This window comes from Macrobrachium rosenbergii, chromosome 47 (genome assembly GCF_040412425.1).
Source record: "Macrobrachium rosenbergii isolate ZJJX-2024 chromosome 47, ASM4041242v1, whole genome shotgun sequence".
Lineage (NCBI taxonomy): Eukaryota > Metazoa > Arthropoda > Malacostraca > Decapoda > Palaemonidae > Macrobrachium > Macrobrachium rosenbergii.
This window is the reverse complement of record NC_089787.1, coordinates 41,634,437-41,652,319: the sequence shown is the minus strand read 5'-3', so window position 1 is coordinate 41,652,319 and position 17,883 is coordinate 41,634,437. Positions and strand designations below refer to the sequence as shown.

Below are 17,883 nucleotides of genomic sequence, written 5' to 3'. Positions count from 1 at the left end.
TTCCACGAACGGTGAACGATGAAGCTTATGTTTTTTGCATTTGATCATATAGATTTCACTAAGTAACTGTGACGGGTCTGCTCCCACGACTGAGAACGTAGGGACCACAAGATGGACCTGGTTGCTATATATTTTCCGGTGACTAATGTTTACAGCTTGAAACCTTCTTTGAACCTCGTGTTTTCGGTAGCGTCGTGGCTACTTTATTATTTGCTGTAGTGTTGTGATCTCATTAAAAAATCTCGTATTATTTCGTGGGACTCGTGGCAACTTTTGACAAGTCATAAATGACTTGTATTAATTTTGCAGCAAACTCGTTGCAATATCTGCATAGCTTGCCATAACTCGTACTATTATTTTCACAAAACTTGGACACTTGTGCTCCCACCATACAAGACTAGCAGCTGACTCGTTGGAATTATGTAGACCACTCATACATGCTCACATTACATTGTAGAATCGTGAGTCAATTCGAGTATAAACGAATGTCTGTTAAAGTGGTACGAGAAGGCCCAAGTGTGTTATAGCATCACTAGAACTTTAATAAAAGTCTACTGCACTACCAGAATTTTGAACACATTCAAAATTATCTTGGAGCTTCACGTTGTACAACAGTTGCTCTGATAATCTCAGTACAATGTGATCTACAAGTTACGACAAGTTATAAGTTCCCAGTCACGCGGGTCACAACTCAAACTCATGTCTTTTAAGTAAATCGCCCAGCTTACTCTAACTTTTTAATTCTTGGTTACAGGGAATACTCCTTTTAACTTTTTTTTTATTCTTGGTTACAGGGAATACTCCTTTACAAGTTGCTGTTGTCTTCAAAAAGCTGAAGATGGCGAAAGAGTTTTTGAGGTTCTGTATCGATGCATCTCTTGTCAATAACGAAGGTAATTAATTGCTTAATTATTCACTTTCTCATTGCATGCTCTGCAGTCACAACAGTATTATTTTTATTTTAGAAAATGTATGATTCATATATTTTAGGCGGATTTTTTTTTTAGCATGAGGTAATAAGGAAAACCTAGTTGGTTACATGGTAATTTAGAGGGAATCAAAAGAGCCTCCTAAATACAGGAAAAATTCAATTTATGCATCACTGATTCGAAAAGGTAATGTAAAACGTCGCTTAGACACTTTGACGTTAATACATCAGTGTTTGCTTGGAGTTTTATTTTGATTACAAGTAAAATGAGGAGCAGTTTGCTTAGTGCAGCTGTGGAGTCTTCTGACCTCCAAATGTTTCAGTGAGGAACAAATTTATTCCTGCTTTCTGCTGACATCTGAATTCAGGTGCATTTATTTGTTCATCCCCTTTTTCTATAACTTGTCTCTCTCTCTTTTGATTGATTCCCCTCTGGAGCCCTCTCGGGTTTATAGTTTTTTCACCCATTCCATAACAGTTCTCAGTTGAAGATTTAAAGAAAGAAAAAAAGATGGTCAGTAGTGTAAGCCTGAGTTGGGTTAGGTGTGATTGTATTGTGTTCAGTAAATACCCTGCTTTCACTTAATATTCTAAGATTAATCGTGTCATGAAAATTACAGTGATCATAATTACGTGTCAGTCAAAAGTCAAGTCGAAACAGACAGCAAAAATTGGAACTCTTTCTCTCACAATAGGAAATACAGCACAGGCTCTTGCAGTGAAAGTCACCGAGGGAAACACAACGCACACCGAGAAGCAGCAAATACTGATGGCTGCCATAAAAGAAGCTCTCCCAGACAAGTTGGCTTCCACAGAGGATAATACTGAAGGACACAAAGCTCTCAGGGATGAATTTTCACTCTTGGTCAACACCAGCTCTACTCTGCAAGAACGACTGAAGAACGTCAGCTATGACGGATGGGATATCGAAGTCGCAATTTCTTATATCATTTTAGAGGAGGCTGTAAGAGAACTGCCTACGGCCATTGGAGGTAAATTGCAGGAGATCATTTCTGTCTCTCCTTCCATGGTAGGAATCGAATTCGCGCAAGTGCATTACATGAGTTCAAATTTACCCATGAAGGAATGTTTGTTCATTTATTCTCCATCTGAATTCTAGCCTTATAGAGGCAGGCGTATCCCGAAAAATGTGAGTATGTTGAGTAATGTAAGGCATTGTGACTATTAATAAATAATACACACACATACACTCGCACAAACACACGCACACACACACACACACACACATATATATATATATGTATGTGTGTGTATATATATAGTGTGTGTATGAGATCAGTGAAACATGCGAGAGGTAAGATAACCTAATTTATATTATGTGGTGTATTAAGAAAGTAACAAATAAAAAAAATAAAAACACACAATCAATTAAATATGCAAGCAGACTTGGACTTTGGACCAGTAGTACTTTAAAATTAATTTTTATCTTGCCCATAAGCATCACTAATACATACACATCATGCAGCCTGTAAGTTTTATTTACAGAAATTATAAAAAGAACAAAACCAAACAAAAGCAGAAGCAAAGTCAGTGATGGTGAATATCATAAGCACATTTTTTGTGCCTGCCTTCATCGTGTTCGCTTTTATTACGCACTATGTTTATATCAAGTAGCAGTTATTAAGTGTTGCAAAGCACTTAATAACTTTATTTAATATAGAATAATGTATAGGCATGATAAATAGAATTAAAATTTTCATGAATATGTTCATAATTAACTACATCTGTCAAATCCACCACTATATTGAATTTCTTCATCATACAAAGTGTACCTCCACTATATGATGATATTAATGGTCGTGATATATTTGGTAGTTATATAGAGATAGACATCTGTATTTACATTGCACAGTATTCAAACGATTACAGGAATAATGAAACTTTAGATATTAGAAAATTAAACAGCCTCATTTATTATTGAAATTGTGTTTATGGACGTACGAGACTTCTTAAATACAAATTTCTTGACAAGAGTCTTGAGCAACAATGTTGGAAATTTATACTCAGCCAGTTTATTAACGAAAAGTTGAGAACAGAAAAGAAAATCTTCACCTCCACACAAATATTCGCAAATCTAGAAAACTGCGAGCATATTAAGTCATATTAAGTGGTGCATTCGAGTAAAAAGCAAGCAGTCCTAGTATTTAAAAATTAAAATCTCTTCATTTATCATAGACTTTGGTTAGAAATTTTATTAACAATAATTTTAATACCGATAACGAAGAAGGATCCTGTTTTATAAGGGCCATTCATAGTTTTGGAAACTTAAAACAATCCGAGGTACATAAAATTGTTATAAAATAATAAATCTGTTATTCTGTATTACCTATATACTTATATGTGCCTTTATATCTAAGTCGACCTTCTAAGGGATTATTATGTAAGAATTTAGATTCATAAAAGTGTAAATATAAACTGGCAATTGTGGGCTATAATTAGCATCCATAGGGGTACCTTTTTTTGTTTTTTTTTCTAAACACTTACCATCAAATTTAATATAATGTAGTTGTTGTTAAAAAAGAATTTCAGTATTCGAACAAAATTAATTGTTTTAATAGTAGTTTTGTTATCTTCATATTTCTAAATCAGAGCAAATGAATTCAGTAAATAAAGCAGCACTGCATCCATTATCATCATGTAATGACAAAATATGCAGCCTGCTAAAACCAAAGGAAGATAGTTTAAAATTACCCGGACCTCTGGGACTTGTTTCGTGACTGATCGATTCTAGTATTTTCCTTTTATTTTTAATGATTCAGTTATTATTTTTGTATTATCAGTTTCATTATAAAGCTTGGCGAATATTAAATTAAGCATAAGATTAATATCCTCATTAATACCATTTCTGAGCTCAATATAAATCTGAATTTATTAGGACTGATGAAATTTTGGTATGGTACATGACAGGTAAATCATATGAAGAGGGTACCACTTTATAGGATTCAAGAATGTTTACAAATACTTTACTCATGTTTTTATCAATATTGCACCTCTCAAAGTTATTACTAGATTCTATTTCTAAGATTTTAACTTGAGCATAATATTCTTTACACATAAGTCCAAAATTACTATTAGCCTTATGTACAGGAAATATCACATATTTCTCTGAACATTCCTTTTCTTTTATTCAAACTGATGATACATGGAAACACACACACACGCACACACACATACATATATATATACACACACAAATATACATATGTATACCTGTATGTATGTGTGTATAATGTTTATTTTCTGTCTTGAAAATGATTCGTCGTTCATTTTCTACATTCAGAACTAATAAACTAATTTCACAATTGTTTATTTCAGACATCTACTGCAAACCAGCGTTACAAAAGGAACATAAAGTATCCATAGGAACAGAGTATTTGGCCAAATGTGAATGCGTCCCTGGGGAGGGACCCACCATGACATACACGCCAGTCCAGGAAGGAGACAAAGTAATGCAAATGACTTTTTTACTTTTCATTACACAGAATAATTCTTCTCTCTCTCTCTCTCTCTCTCTCTCTCTCTCTCTCTCTCTCTCTCTCTCTCTCTCTCTCTCTCTCTCTCTCTCAAAAGTAATAATACTTGAAACTTATCTCATCATTTTCATGAATGACATCAAAACCAGTAGCTTCCGGTCAAAAGATAAAAAGTCTCCATTTACCCTCAGCTTCCTCCTTTGAGTATGAGAAAGGGTCAGTTGACTGTTATTTTTAAACATTAATATTATTTGTTTTTCTTTATATAATATCAACGGAAAGTACTAAGATTTATCTCTGCAATAGAGACTGGTCGTATAGACACAAGTGTAGGGTGTGCTATAATAATTCTGTATTCTGTAGTGGTGGCTCAGCGACATTTATAACACGACAGTCGTCATATTATTATAATCGTGAAGGGTCTACAGTACCTTATCTCGTAATGTTGTCACAAGACAAAGCGCACTAACATGTAATCACATAGGGAACAAAGCACGAAGGTAAGAATGCTGAGACAGCGAAAAACGGTCAAGCAATGAGGATTCTGTATAGTGGTGCCAGCGTGATACACTGCTCGAGGTATGCCGTGACTAATTCGACAACAACATGTTTAGACAGTGTTCAAGTCCGTTTTTTATTAAGTTCTCACAGTTCAATATATTTTTTCATAAAATTCCAAAATCAATAGCCATGTTTCCGAACACCATACTGTATGGGTCAGCCGATTAGTTATTGAAATCCGTAATTATGGGGTCGTATTTTGAAGCTGTAACGCACCCAGAAATATTTCCAGAGGTAGAAATTTAGTTAAATATTGATGTGATGAATTCATACCCAGTTTGGTCAAAAGGTCGTGATAAGGGCCTTCTGGTTCTTGGAATGCAAATGAGAATAGGGCTATTGGCCGAGAGGATACCCAAGGCTCACAAAAAACATGCATGTTGATTAATTTGGTCTCACAAAATACTAGGAAACTTTCAAGACAGGTGTGTGAGGTGGGGGTTAGGGTGGCCGTGGGAGTAGCTTCCATAACGCCTGTCTGCTGCTTCTGCCACATGGTACTTTTTGGTTAAAATAGAAATAAGTGTAAAGATTCACAGAAATGGCTTTGGGCTACATACAGAAAGCCAGAGCCAAAGAAAGAAGTTTAAGAATTCCATGTAAATGCTTAAATAATGAATAGTTTAAAGAGAAGCAGTGGGTAGGAAGGAAAACTGTTGAACTAAGTGTAGCAATATGGTCATGTGACCACCTTAATTTCCTATTTCCTGCAGACCTCCATTCCCCACACACATGTGCCATTTTACCACACCCTCGCAACCGTTCCATTTCCCACTTCTCACACCCACACCACTTAACCCCCACTGCAGTGCTTCATGGCCTGCAATCCATAGCCATCCTTACGCCATTTTGATCTCTTGAGAAGAAATAGAACATTTAATTAGCCAAAATATTAGATTTTCTTACAGTAGAAACAATTTATTGGGTTATATTTTCAGTGTGTATCCGAATCGGAATCTAGCGTCACAAACGAATGTTTTGTGGGAAATAAGATCCATATTAGTGTCAAAATGTTGTAACAATGTATTTTTTTCTTTAAGGAAGAAATCTTTTATAAACTAGAACCCATGTTAGACGCCAGCGTTATTATAATATAATTGAAGTTATTTGAATTGAGTTCCTTCCATCATTTTTATATCTAAATAAAAAAAAAGTGTCAGTGTCCATATTGGGTGGTCCTTACATTTGAAACAGACAAAAACGAGTTTTCACCAGTTGTGCTACTCGATCCTAAGTTAATGCAAATGTATGTGCAAGTACATATAAATTTAGGCTATGTAGACAAGTAGTAAATACATGTGTGCATATATGAAACTATAAGAGTGACTGCCTGCCAGAGAACAATTTTATACCCTCTGTTCTTCTACAGTGTCAACAAGGAATCCCTGCCCAAATTGAGAAGCTAACTCAAGAACCTGCAGCATCAGCTTAGAGTCAGAGTACATGAGATCGCTTCGGACTTTACAGGACATTAGAATTTAATGTAGGTATTCTTATTTCCAATATGTGTGGTATTCAGACGTCGCGGCCTGTGAAACTGAAACAGAGAAAAATACTTTATTTTTTCATATAATTCTGTCTCACATTTCAAACGAAAATTAAAAGGCTACCTCGAGGTAGGGAATGCCTGTTACGTCACTTGGCAACATAGCAGTAACAGGAGGAATCGTGAGTAGTCTCTGTATTGTGGGACTAGTACAGACTACCCTTCAAGGACTGCTGCCATCCCTAACTCACAGTATTATCCTGTTTCTAGCCTATCCTGGATCATCATTATCCTTGGCTCTGTTGGTGACCAGAGGTCATAGATAACATATTCTAGGCTTCAGGCAACTGGGGATCAGTAATCAACCTTTCTCCTGAGCAGATTTGTTCCTCAAATTCGTTTCAGGGTGGAAATCCCAGTTCCAAGTTGGCATCTACGAGAGATGACTTCATGGTTTTTGTATACCTGGAGGGTACATATTTCCAGGGTACACGGACAGGATGCCGAATGCACTTTTGCCGAGGGACAAGAAGTCGAACCCGTGATGCCGAAAGGACATAAAGCCGAATGGACAAGAGGTCGAAATCCATAATGTCGAACGGATATCTATCGATCAGGAATCCCAAAAATATACCTGTTCCATCTGAAAGAGATGCTGTACTAGTTCAAAGCACTTTACTTCAGTGTGCCCATAACCCTGCAAGTATTCTTGTGGGTGCTTACTCTTGTGACAACTTGGGCCCAGTCATAGGAGTTACATCTTCCCCATTATCATGATGACAGGTTGATTTTGTCAGCCTTCATAGATGCAACTAACCGAAGGTCAGGATTGACTCTGTTTATTTTACCACTCAAAGCACCAATTGAGGTACTTGGGCATGCTGCTCAACACATTAGCCATGAGGGTCTGTCGTGTAAACTCACATCAGCAGGCTCAAGGAAGTAACAGCACAGTTCCTGTCCTGAAAGGAGCTATCAGTCACGTGTCATCATTGGAGAAGCTTGAGCTCCACAGGCGTCCCATCCTCCACTCACCTCAGTGGTGCCTGAAGCAGAATTGGTTTCCCACCGCATCACAACCAGGAGATGAGGAGCAAGCTTGCTCAGTGGAAGAATTACAACAACCTAGAGTGGGAGTTCCCTTTGACACCCCCTGTCAAAGTTGATCCTGTTATTGGCAATATCAAAGGAGTGTTGGAATGTACACCTGGAGTACTTTATCCTTATAGCTGAGGAGAGAGAACAACTGTCATATGCTCATCAGTGTCTTAGAAATGTAGGCAGAGTTGTTGCCTCTGCATGCACTCTTAGATTACTTGATGGGACACAGTGGTGCTGATGAATGACAACACCATTATGTTAGCAGTCTTGAAGGAAGGTCTCAATGCCCTTCAGCATGTTAGCAAGGCAGAGGCGTGACTGGAATGAGCACCACTGGTCAAGCTGTCTGCTAGGTGTATTCTGGTCAGATAGAATGTTGTGTCAGACAAGCTCAGTTGCCATGGACAGAGTGGTCCCTAATCTTCACATTGCTGGCAGTTCAGATTGTGGAGAACATCAATAACTGACCTGTTAGCAATGTTGCTAAACACCTAGCTCCCAGTGTTCTGCTTCCCAGTTCCAAACCTCAGGGTTTCAATGGAGGATGCTTCCCAGCACCCATATAGTAATCTTAATATCAAGGTATATTTAAGGAGCTTAATGTATACCTCTTCCCCGGCGTCTTCGCTTGTTCAGTATTCCCTGTTATTTGCTCCTCCAACTGCGTCATTAACAAGTTCTAGCCCTGTATAAAAGTCTCAGGTTTGTATATCTATGGAAAATTCAATTTACTTTTTTAAAAATTTATGTACCCTTAATTGCCTTTGCAAGCATTCACACAAATTCATGAATGTGTAAAGCAAAGTATAAATTGGGACATATTCTTAAAACCAGTGGTCTGAAAGATCTCTGACTAACTATAAATCAACCAGTTACTAACAACATCCTGGCTTCACAAAAAAAAGATGTTTGAATATGAATTTGTTAAATCAGAAGATATAGATTCAGAAATACATTATACATCCCACAGACGCAAGTTTTCATATCCATTAAAATCATGTAAGTATAATTTCGAGAATTAATCAATTCTGCTAAATTATAAAATCATAAGCTATGGAACAAGTACTGAAACTTTAAGCTGCGCAAATTGACATTAACTTGGTTATGGAGTTTAGCTCTTACAGACTTGAAAATGTTAATGGAATAAAACTAACGTCTTTCTAATTACATGAAACAAAGGATAACAGCAGTCCACATCACGACACTCATGAGAGATGCTTTTTTTTCAGGTTTGCAAACCAGGGATACTTATCCAGCAAATTCCACTCTGTCAAAAGGACCAAATAGTCATCACAGAAAGCCCATGAATAATTCTGATTCCAAGTACTTTCCTACCATCATATTATTGTATTTTCAAGCGAGAGCCAAATGGGTACATTCCGCCATTTTTTTTTTACCTACTGCCAAAATCTCTACACAGAAATTATAATTTTTATTTTTTCCTATGTAAGTTCCAAGTGACTGGGTCTGACTCTTGAAAGGTAACCAGTGCTGAAAACATTATTTTTCATCTACAGTAGAGTTGTTGAGATAGAATTTAAATATATACCTAAGTGATTCAAGTTTCGCACTGAAAAATAGCTGCACAGATTTCCAGCAGACTGTATGTCTAATAAATGTATGTCTCATAAATGTAGGCTTATGCTAGGCGAACAACCGCATGTTTACATATAAATATATTGAAGCTTCTGTCTTTAGTTACGCCCTTTCATAATTAGACCTAGATCAAATGGAATGGTACATGTTTATTGCAAAGCATTGTTTGAATGCCCTTTTGTAAATTGTTGAAGTAGGGCACATTCTGTACCTTCAGTTACTATGATGCTTATTAACATAAAATCTGCATGAGCTATAGTAGTAAAGAGAGTAAGAAATTCAGACAGTAGTCAGATGAGAGATATAAAACTGTAATTACAGGACTTGCGAAAGAACCAAGAAGTCCCCTTACCAAAAATGAGGTCTTCATAACAAACTGAATAATTTCCAACAGGGAATTAAGACGAGAAACATACAGTGTATTACTTTGATTAATTGATTGATTAATCAGTTATGGTAACTGGATACGAGGAAAACAAACAAGAAATATTAGAAGGAAAGGACAGAGAGTACTTTGCATCTGTTGGGACAGGTGCAGAATGGTTGTAGTCTGAATTACACCATTAACAATGTTGAGTTCTTATTGACAGGAGACGTAATTTCGAGAATAATGGCACCAAAAACTGGATCAGAAAGATATAATAATGAAGTTTTTAAAAATCTGGGCCAAATAAGCATTAAAACTTCGAGGTATATCAACCTAATTAGATTTACAGCCTGTAAATATCTGATTCAAATAAGCGTTAAAACTTCGAGGTGGTATATCATCTTAATTAGATTTACAGCGTACTTTTACGTATGAGGTGAAAAGCGAGGTCGAACTGGGTCGTGCAGGTTCAGGAATGAAATTTACTTGAAGATTTTCTAAACAGAAATAAAGGAATTTACCAAAACTGGAAATCTGAATAGACGGCTGAGTATGCTCGCAAATGGGTTGTTGAAATTGATAATCTATCCTCAGAAAATGTTTCATGATAAATACACTCAATGAACACCAGACATCTATTGGCATATAAGATCCAGTTGAAATATGTAAACAACTTTAGGAGTCTGTTGGAATAGGTAATGGATTATGCTGAGGCCCAAAAAGCTAATCAAGTGAGTTAGTAACATAAACGACAGACAGAAATAACTACCTTTATGGGCTGCTATTGAAAGCAAGAGCCCATATCGGCATACTACCGACTCAATCGAAAACAGCAACAAAGTTACCTTTGCATCAACAAAGACACATGGGCGGAGATCCGTAGCATCGCGCTGTGTGGAGAAATTCACTTTTTTCAGTGAAACAGTTGTGAAAAAATTGGCATGTTTTCTGACTTTCTAAACATTTTATCGCCAAACTTTGCAACAAGCTGGATATACATCCTTAACTGATGGTGTAAAATTAAAACGGCATACGTTCTTATACTTGAAACATTACCTGAGCACCATACGTTTTGCTATCAAAACTGGCCCCCCCCCAAAAAAAAAAAAATCCGGCTACAAGACGGAAATTTTACAATACTTGGAACTGTCAAGTGAAATGAAATAAAAAAAAAACTGAGATTTACGGAAGGTACAGGCAAGAGCCATTATTTAAATTTACTAAGGTCTTGGAAACAGCACCACGATAAATGTGATAAGTTTGAAAGTGAATTTCAAATGAAAATATAGATATTGCCTATATGATCTAAACAAAGAGAGGAGGACGCAACATAACATTTATTTAGATGCAAGAAACCAGAACCTCTAAGAAAGAAAGAGAGAAAAAGGTGCGGAAGCTATTCAAGACGCCCTGTTAAGACAAAAAGTAGTAGAGTATTTGAGATGCGGTGACCGCTAAAACTAGAAACGACACACTATCCAGGATCAGACGTAGGGAAAGTAAGAGGGGATTCAGGAAAACAGACATATGAAGGATATGAATTAAACAGTAACAAAAATATCTGCGGCTATTTCAAAGGAAACTGTGCCCACTCAAGCCTGTGGAGTGAGCAGTGAGGAAACAAGAGTTGGAGGAACCAATAGCCTTACTTGGGAGAACTCTCATGGATAAATGATCGCCTCCCTAACTCCAATAACGTTATTATTACGAATATTATATCTGTGCGTTATTGGTCTGTGGTTCAATACAAGAATTATAAATATACAGACTGATACGTTATGAACAAGCAAAAATTAATAAACTTGTAAACACACCGTCACTCATGAACACAGGCTCGTATTGTGAAGGAGCTTAACTTTGAAGATGTGGCGGGTACCACCAACTTAGAAAGCCCAGCCATCATTACTCTGCATATGAAACTGGCTTTAGTTTTCTTAGATTCTTGGTTCATGTAATTTTATTTATTCTTGTGTAAGGACAGTACTAAGATAAAAAAAACATAACATCTTTCTTAACATATGGGTGTTTCTAAAATACAATTGACGTCGTTGATTTTATGTGAAGTGCAGATTTAATGAGGTATTAGAAACACTTCCAGTACTACAAAAATTTAATGTACTATATATATATATATATATATATATATATATATATATATATATATATATATATATATATATATATATATATATATAAATATATATATATATATATATATATATATATATATATATATATATATATATATATATATATATATATATATATATATATATATATAATAAATTATATATATGTACACTGTATATACTATATATATATATATATATATATATAATATAATATATATATATATATATAATAAATTATATATATGTACATGTATATACTATATATATATATATATATATATAGTTTTCTTTTGCTCGAGTTTCTTAATTACCGCCTTCTCATTAATGTAATGTAATGAAACAGCAGATCAGTCCTTTCAATATAAATCGAACAGGATTTGTCCTCGTAGTACGCAAAGTAATATTGACACGTACCAGCAATATAATAAATACTCTATGCTAGGAATGTAATGGCACCCAGTATAACCACAAAGCGTCTTTAATTGCTAGAAATGGTTCGGAAAGAAACAGTACAAAAATATACTTTTAGCTTACTTATAACCACAATTTACAATTTTCAAGAGAAACATTATACTCACGATTCCGTCGCCGATGGGTCAATGTCCGGCCGTTAAGATATCAACCGTAAACAAATGTTTATTATGGTTTTGTGTTGTTTATGGAGAAATTTGGGGTATAAAGTGGTATGTTTTAGTTTAAGTTAGCCCAACCCTTTTTCCGTACTTAATGTTAGCCGACTGTTAACCCAGACTTTTTTTTATTTATTTCATGGATGGCTAGTCTAAGTACTGCTGTAGACTATAGGCTATTTCTACTGTAGATTAATTGGCTTTCGTAGTGTAAGTCTCGAATTCGGTAGAACTTCACCGTAGACTCGAACCTGTAGGTAATCTCAATAGCAGGGTCTATAACAATGACGTTACTTCACACGAAATAGCTACAACTGTATAAGTATCCTAGTCTAGGCTAGCTGAGCTAACCCCTAACCTGTAGCTTATGGGTAGGATAACCATAAAAGATAAGATTGGTTATAAGGCAATATGGTTTGCATTTCTTGTCAGAGTTGTTGGGATAGATAATAGAATTAATTCTTCCACAAACACGTAACCATAGGCTCTATTTGGTAAGTCTAAAGGAGATGGCCACACAATATATTGTTTTGCCTATTAATGTAATCTTTTGAGTGAAGAATATACAAAAGGGTGTTATATAGGCGTAATGCAGTACAGGTAAGATAATCTGAGAATTATACCAAAATATTGAGAAATTTACCTTCTGTTAATGTTTTACTTTCATCCCCCGAGAGCCTGGTACTGAACACAGTGCCCTATGAAGCTTGCACCATATTTTGTACCGGTCCCTCGGGTATGAGCGTCAAAACATAAAAGACAGTAAATTTCTAGTTATCTCAGTAGATTTCTCAGATTATCTCACCAGTTCTGTCTTATACACTGCCCCTTTCTATATTGTTTGGTCAAAAATTATATTAATAAAATCTCGTGCAGCTATCTCCTTTCCATTTACCCAATATTTTTATGAATGATTATCACCCCTGGTGTTATATTAATTTCTGAACGTTTGTCTTCTGTTGGTACAAACCACTTCATTTATTTGGTTCCCCATCCCAGGTTAACCTATAGCCAGCATAGCAGTTAATTCATGCCAGACCACTGTGGGAAAGCAGGATTTTTGGATAGGCAAAACAGAAAATTTAATGAGTGAAGTATGACAACAGAAATAGTAAAACTTGCAAAGAATACAAGTTTATATTACAGCACCGATGACAAATAATGTGTAAAATCAATAACTTTGACAAGGAGGAAAATAAAAAAGATTGAATGTGTGAATATATGCCAGGGTAAATAAGAGTAATGCAAGCAGAATTAACCTAGGACCAAGGACACTAAGTCTTATTGGGCAAGGGGACCCCCTGAACCACCGCTTAACCTTTGTAAGATAAGTGTGGCAGTGATACTTACAATCTTACATCCTAACCTAACTGATCACCAGGCCCTGCCTCTGTGACCAGGAGGGTTTGCCATTTCCTGGATTCCCCTTAACCTTAATTGAAGAGCATGGCAGCAATTGAAATGGGAATACAGCCTGACCTATCTTAGGTTACAGTTTCTTACTTGACCCCTTCTGAACTGCCATTAATTTCCAGTACCCACTGTTAACATATTGCTTACCTTAGACTTGGGAAGTCGTAGGCGTTAGTTCATCAATAGTAGGTGGTTCTAGTAGGCTGAGATACCTTGAAGCTTGTGCTGTGAGTACAGCATAGGCTAGTGGCCTTCATCAAAAACTACTTTATGTAAATTTATATGTTAGTCATCAGACAAATGAATCATGAAGAAGATAAAGAAAAAGCATTCTTAAATGTGGTTGTAGAATAACCACATACATAATGTTTTGTCTTCTTAAGAACCTTAACAGTGACATCCAACTTTTAGTAAGTTGCCTAGAGATTGTATTGCTTGTGCATTATTGTTACTTAATGTAGTAATAATACCAGAGATTGGTCTAACAACTAAACAATGACATCATTGTGGAACTGAATTTTCAAGTTGTGAAAAATGGCCGAAATCTGAATATCCATGAAGATGACCATGAGAACATTCAGTTTTAATTAACTGAAGTTGTTACCTAAGTATTATATCATATAAAAAAATACTGCTTTATTACATTTGCTTCTAAGTGGTTAAGAAGAATACCCAAGAAATTCAGGAAGCCACTGGAAACATTGCTGGGGATTTATAAAGTTAATGAAGTCTTCATATTTCAATTGCTAAGAAAAATTCATTAGTCCACCATTAGCGTTATTTAATTTGGTACTTATGAGAATTTCTCACAGCCAATTTATGTTGCAGGTCATACCCCAGCCGTGGTATTAAGAGTTCAAACTAAAGATGTTCTGCCTTCAGCCAAATCTGTTATTACTTGACAATTTGTGAACATGAAATTAATTGCTGTAGCAACAAGGGATGACAGGGTTCCATATTTGAATTAATGTACAGTATATGGACAAACTGATAATGATTTCTAAACCTCAGTTTGATCTCCCACCATTCAGATAATAGCTGAATGTGATTCTTTAGTTTGCATTGGGCAAATACTATATAGCAATTTATTTATTTTTGCTCCATCACAGTATGATGTCATAGTATGTCACAATTTCTGTCACGGTTTTTACAAATAAAGATATGGGTTCCTAAAGCCTCGTGTTTTGTAACATTTTCCAATTTTCAATTGTCACTTGCAAAATTTCAGTTCCACTGTGACTTATGTTATTATAAATTCTAAGTCTGTATCTCAAATGGTATACTTTTTTCAACCAGCACAAGTGGGAGCAGTGAGTTCACAACTTTCTGTGGTGTCTCCAAATCGTACCCCCACCTAAACCTTCCTTACATGGAAAAATAAAGCAGTAAGGAACATCAGCCTTCAGCCTCCCAGCCATAAGGTAAGCTTGCAAATATGACAATTGTTTATTCCAGCAGAAAAGCAAACCATCACCTTTTATGTAGGAGCATTCCTAAGCACAAGCTGGAATCAGTCATTCAAACTTGATAACAAGGTAGTTAATCAGTGGTAAGGGATTAAGTGAAGGCATAACACCTCTCACCTTCCATCAGGAAGCACTTTTTCCTCAACTGCCATTTAGTGAAGATGTCTTGCCCTCCCCCCCTTTTGGATAAGTTGAAACTGCTATGGTATGACTGTTTTGTGCTTTTTGGCTCATAACAGAAAAAATACTGATTGATCCACACCATTGCTGTGCTACCTGCAGGGGTAGGCTTTGAAGTCCTGCTTCCTCCCTGTAAGGAGCGTCTGGAGTGGTCACCTTCACAACTGGAGAGGTGTAAGAGTGACAGTAAGAGGGTAAAAAGTGTTTGCGTCTGTCTTTTGGAAGGGAACACCCCCACCTCCCCAGTGACGTTGCCAAACCCTTTTGGTTCCTTCCTCCCTGCCCCTCCTGTACTGTTGTTCCCCACTTCTGCATATACTTCTTTCTCTCTCTGTCGGTACAGGGAGTGTACGCACAGGAAGGTAAGAACCCCCCCATGCTCTCTTCCAGTGAATATTCAGATGCCTGTGCTGGGCTCTTCCTTGGTGAGACCTAACCCACATGTGTCTGATCACCACCTGCTCTTTTACTTAAGGCATCTCATTTGCTATCAAATACCTTTGGAAGGTGTGGCCTTCCATCAGTATCCCAGGGAGTCCATCATTTTCAGGCTGCCTTGACTACTTAGCTTCAGTAATCCAGATGGGTTCTGGCACTTGGTCTTCAAGACCTAAATTTCATAATCAATCAAGTCAAGAGTCACCTGCTGCTACTGCTCTCACCAAAGACCTCTGTTGACCCTCCTGAAGTGGTTGTCCTTCATGTGGGATATCCCCTAGTGGCATTGACTGTGGAAGTATCTTCTCTGACAGCAGTGATCCTTGCCTTGAACAGGTCTCCAGCTCTAGAAAAGAGTAAGGCATGAGATAAGAGCAAGTCCAAGGAGTGCCAAACTCTACTCCCTCCTCCTCATCCTCCTAAAATACTTTAACATATGTCTGGAAAAAAGTGCAGGTGCCTCCTTTCCTTAAACAAGGAAAAATAGCTTGTTGATTAACAGTTACCGACCCATTGCTTTAGTCTCTTGCCTTTGTAAAATTGTGGATAAGATGGTAAATAATGACCCACATATTTCTCAGTGTCTGAAGAAGAAGACATTGTCAAGATGGCCCACTTATAATTTCCCAAGCACAGGGATAGCACATATGGGCTCCTACCCTGGAGCTCCATTTTTTGGCTGAAAGACTTTCCCACAGTAAAACAGAAGGAAAACTCCTAAGCAACAACCACTTGGACTTCTAAGGATGTTGACCATATGGATAAAACACTCTTTATAGGAAGGAGCAGGAAGAGTTTAATCCAAGCTAAGAATAGGTCTTTCCAGGTAAGATTGGGTATTTAGAGAAGGGCCAAACATTAAAAGGGAAGTTTCTGCAACTGGTTGTAACGCTAATAACAGCGTTGTAGTTGGGAAGTCAGCTTTAACCAACGAGACTAAAGAAGGCTATCTGGTTATACTGGTTGAGAAGGTAATTCAAGTCTGCTTGTTGCGAGGAATGCAAATCACCCAACAATGACTGGTGTTACCTTAAAACTTTGTCAACCCAAACTCTAGATGAGGGGGGCTCTGATGGCAAACTCCAAAGGGGTTGAAATCATTCCAGTCAGCAAAAGAAAATTGCATTTTTGAGTATAGCACCAGTTTCAGCAGTTAAGGAAGGTGTGTATCATCTTAAGTCACCTGAAATCAACTGTCCTAGGATTGGCTTGGTGCATTCCAGTCCAGGATGAGACTCATGACCAGGGAAACTGGTCTCCTAACTTCTGATGTTGCAGGTAAAAACCTTCCAGCTTAACAAAACACACCCTAAAATATGCAGTCAGTGCTGCCAGAGCTCTCACAATAGACAAAAACTGTGTAAACTATCTTATAATTTGCTTAGTGTTTTCCAGTCCAAAATCTTTGACAAGACTTGTTGTGTCCTGGAGACCTGGTCCTCTATCTCCTAGGTAGAAGCCTCCCAGCTTAATGATACACAACAAAAACCTGCATCCAATGCTGCCAGTCCTTCCACTATAAAAAAAAAATGTTATCCAACAAAGGAGTCCCAAAGATGCAAGATGGAAACCACAAAAAGAGACAGGTAAAATGCCCTAAGTTGCTCACTTCCACAGAAGAGGGAACCAAGACAGGCTGAAGCCATTTCTTCTATGATTGGTGTCTACCTCTGAAGATCACGGCAGAAGTTCTCCCAAGGAAGTGACAGCCTTCGACAGTTGATGTAATCTAGAACTGCTTCTTCATTCTGAAACAAGGATTGGGTTGTTACTCTTCATCAGAGTTCAGTTGTTGACAGCTGAAACTAAACCCTTATTAATCAGTAATGAAAAAGCCAGGTCAAATGTCATATCTACAACCACTTCCAGCCTCTCTAGTCCAGTTCATTGAGGTTGAGGCTAGGCTGACACAGATACTTGTAGACATATTTGACCTGAATGTGCCTCCAGACTCCAGGCAGCTAATAGACGGGGCACTGGATTGTAAATGCTAAGTTACTGGTTGTAGAAAATCATTAATGCCTGTGAAGCTCTTGATGGTTATCTTTGTTGATACATGACTTATGCAAAGATATCACCAGTTACCTGCACT

General features: G+C 37.0%; 2 protein-coding genes across 2 annotated transcripts in view; both read left to right on the top strand.

Moving 5' to 3' along the window:
• Window positions 1-9,325, top strand: part of LOC136830803 (putative ankyrin repeat protein RF_0381) — a 29,938-nt gene extending 20,613 nt beyond the window's left edge. Inside the window, exons 13-17 of the mRNA XM_067090731.1 lie at window positions 795-893; window positions 1,624-1,920; window positions 4,265-4,395; window positions 6,353-6,466; window positions 8,800-9,325. Coding sequence (XP_066946832.1) covers window positions 795-893; window positions 1,624-1,920; window positions 4,265-4,395; window positions 6,353-6,415 — 590 coding nt within the window. The 3' untranslated portion in view covers window positions 6,416-6,466; window positions 8,800-9,325. The remainder of the gene's footprint in view (window positions 1-794; window positions 894-1,623; window positions 1,921-4,264; window positions 4,396-6,352; window positions 6,467-8,799) is intronic.
• Window positions 9,326-12,237: 2,912 nt separating this feature from the next.
• Window positions 12,238-17,883, top strand: part of LOC136830800 (phospholipid phosphatase 5-like) — a 152,693-nt gene continuing 147,047 nt past the window's right edge. The window contains exons 1-2 of the mRNA XM_067090722.1: window positions 12,238-12,348; window positions 15,004-15,128. The gene's annotated coding sequence lies outside the window, so the exon portion shown is untranslated. The remainder of the gene's footprint in view (window positions 12,349-15,003; window positions 15,129-17,883) is intronic.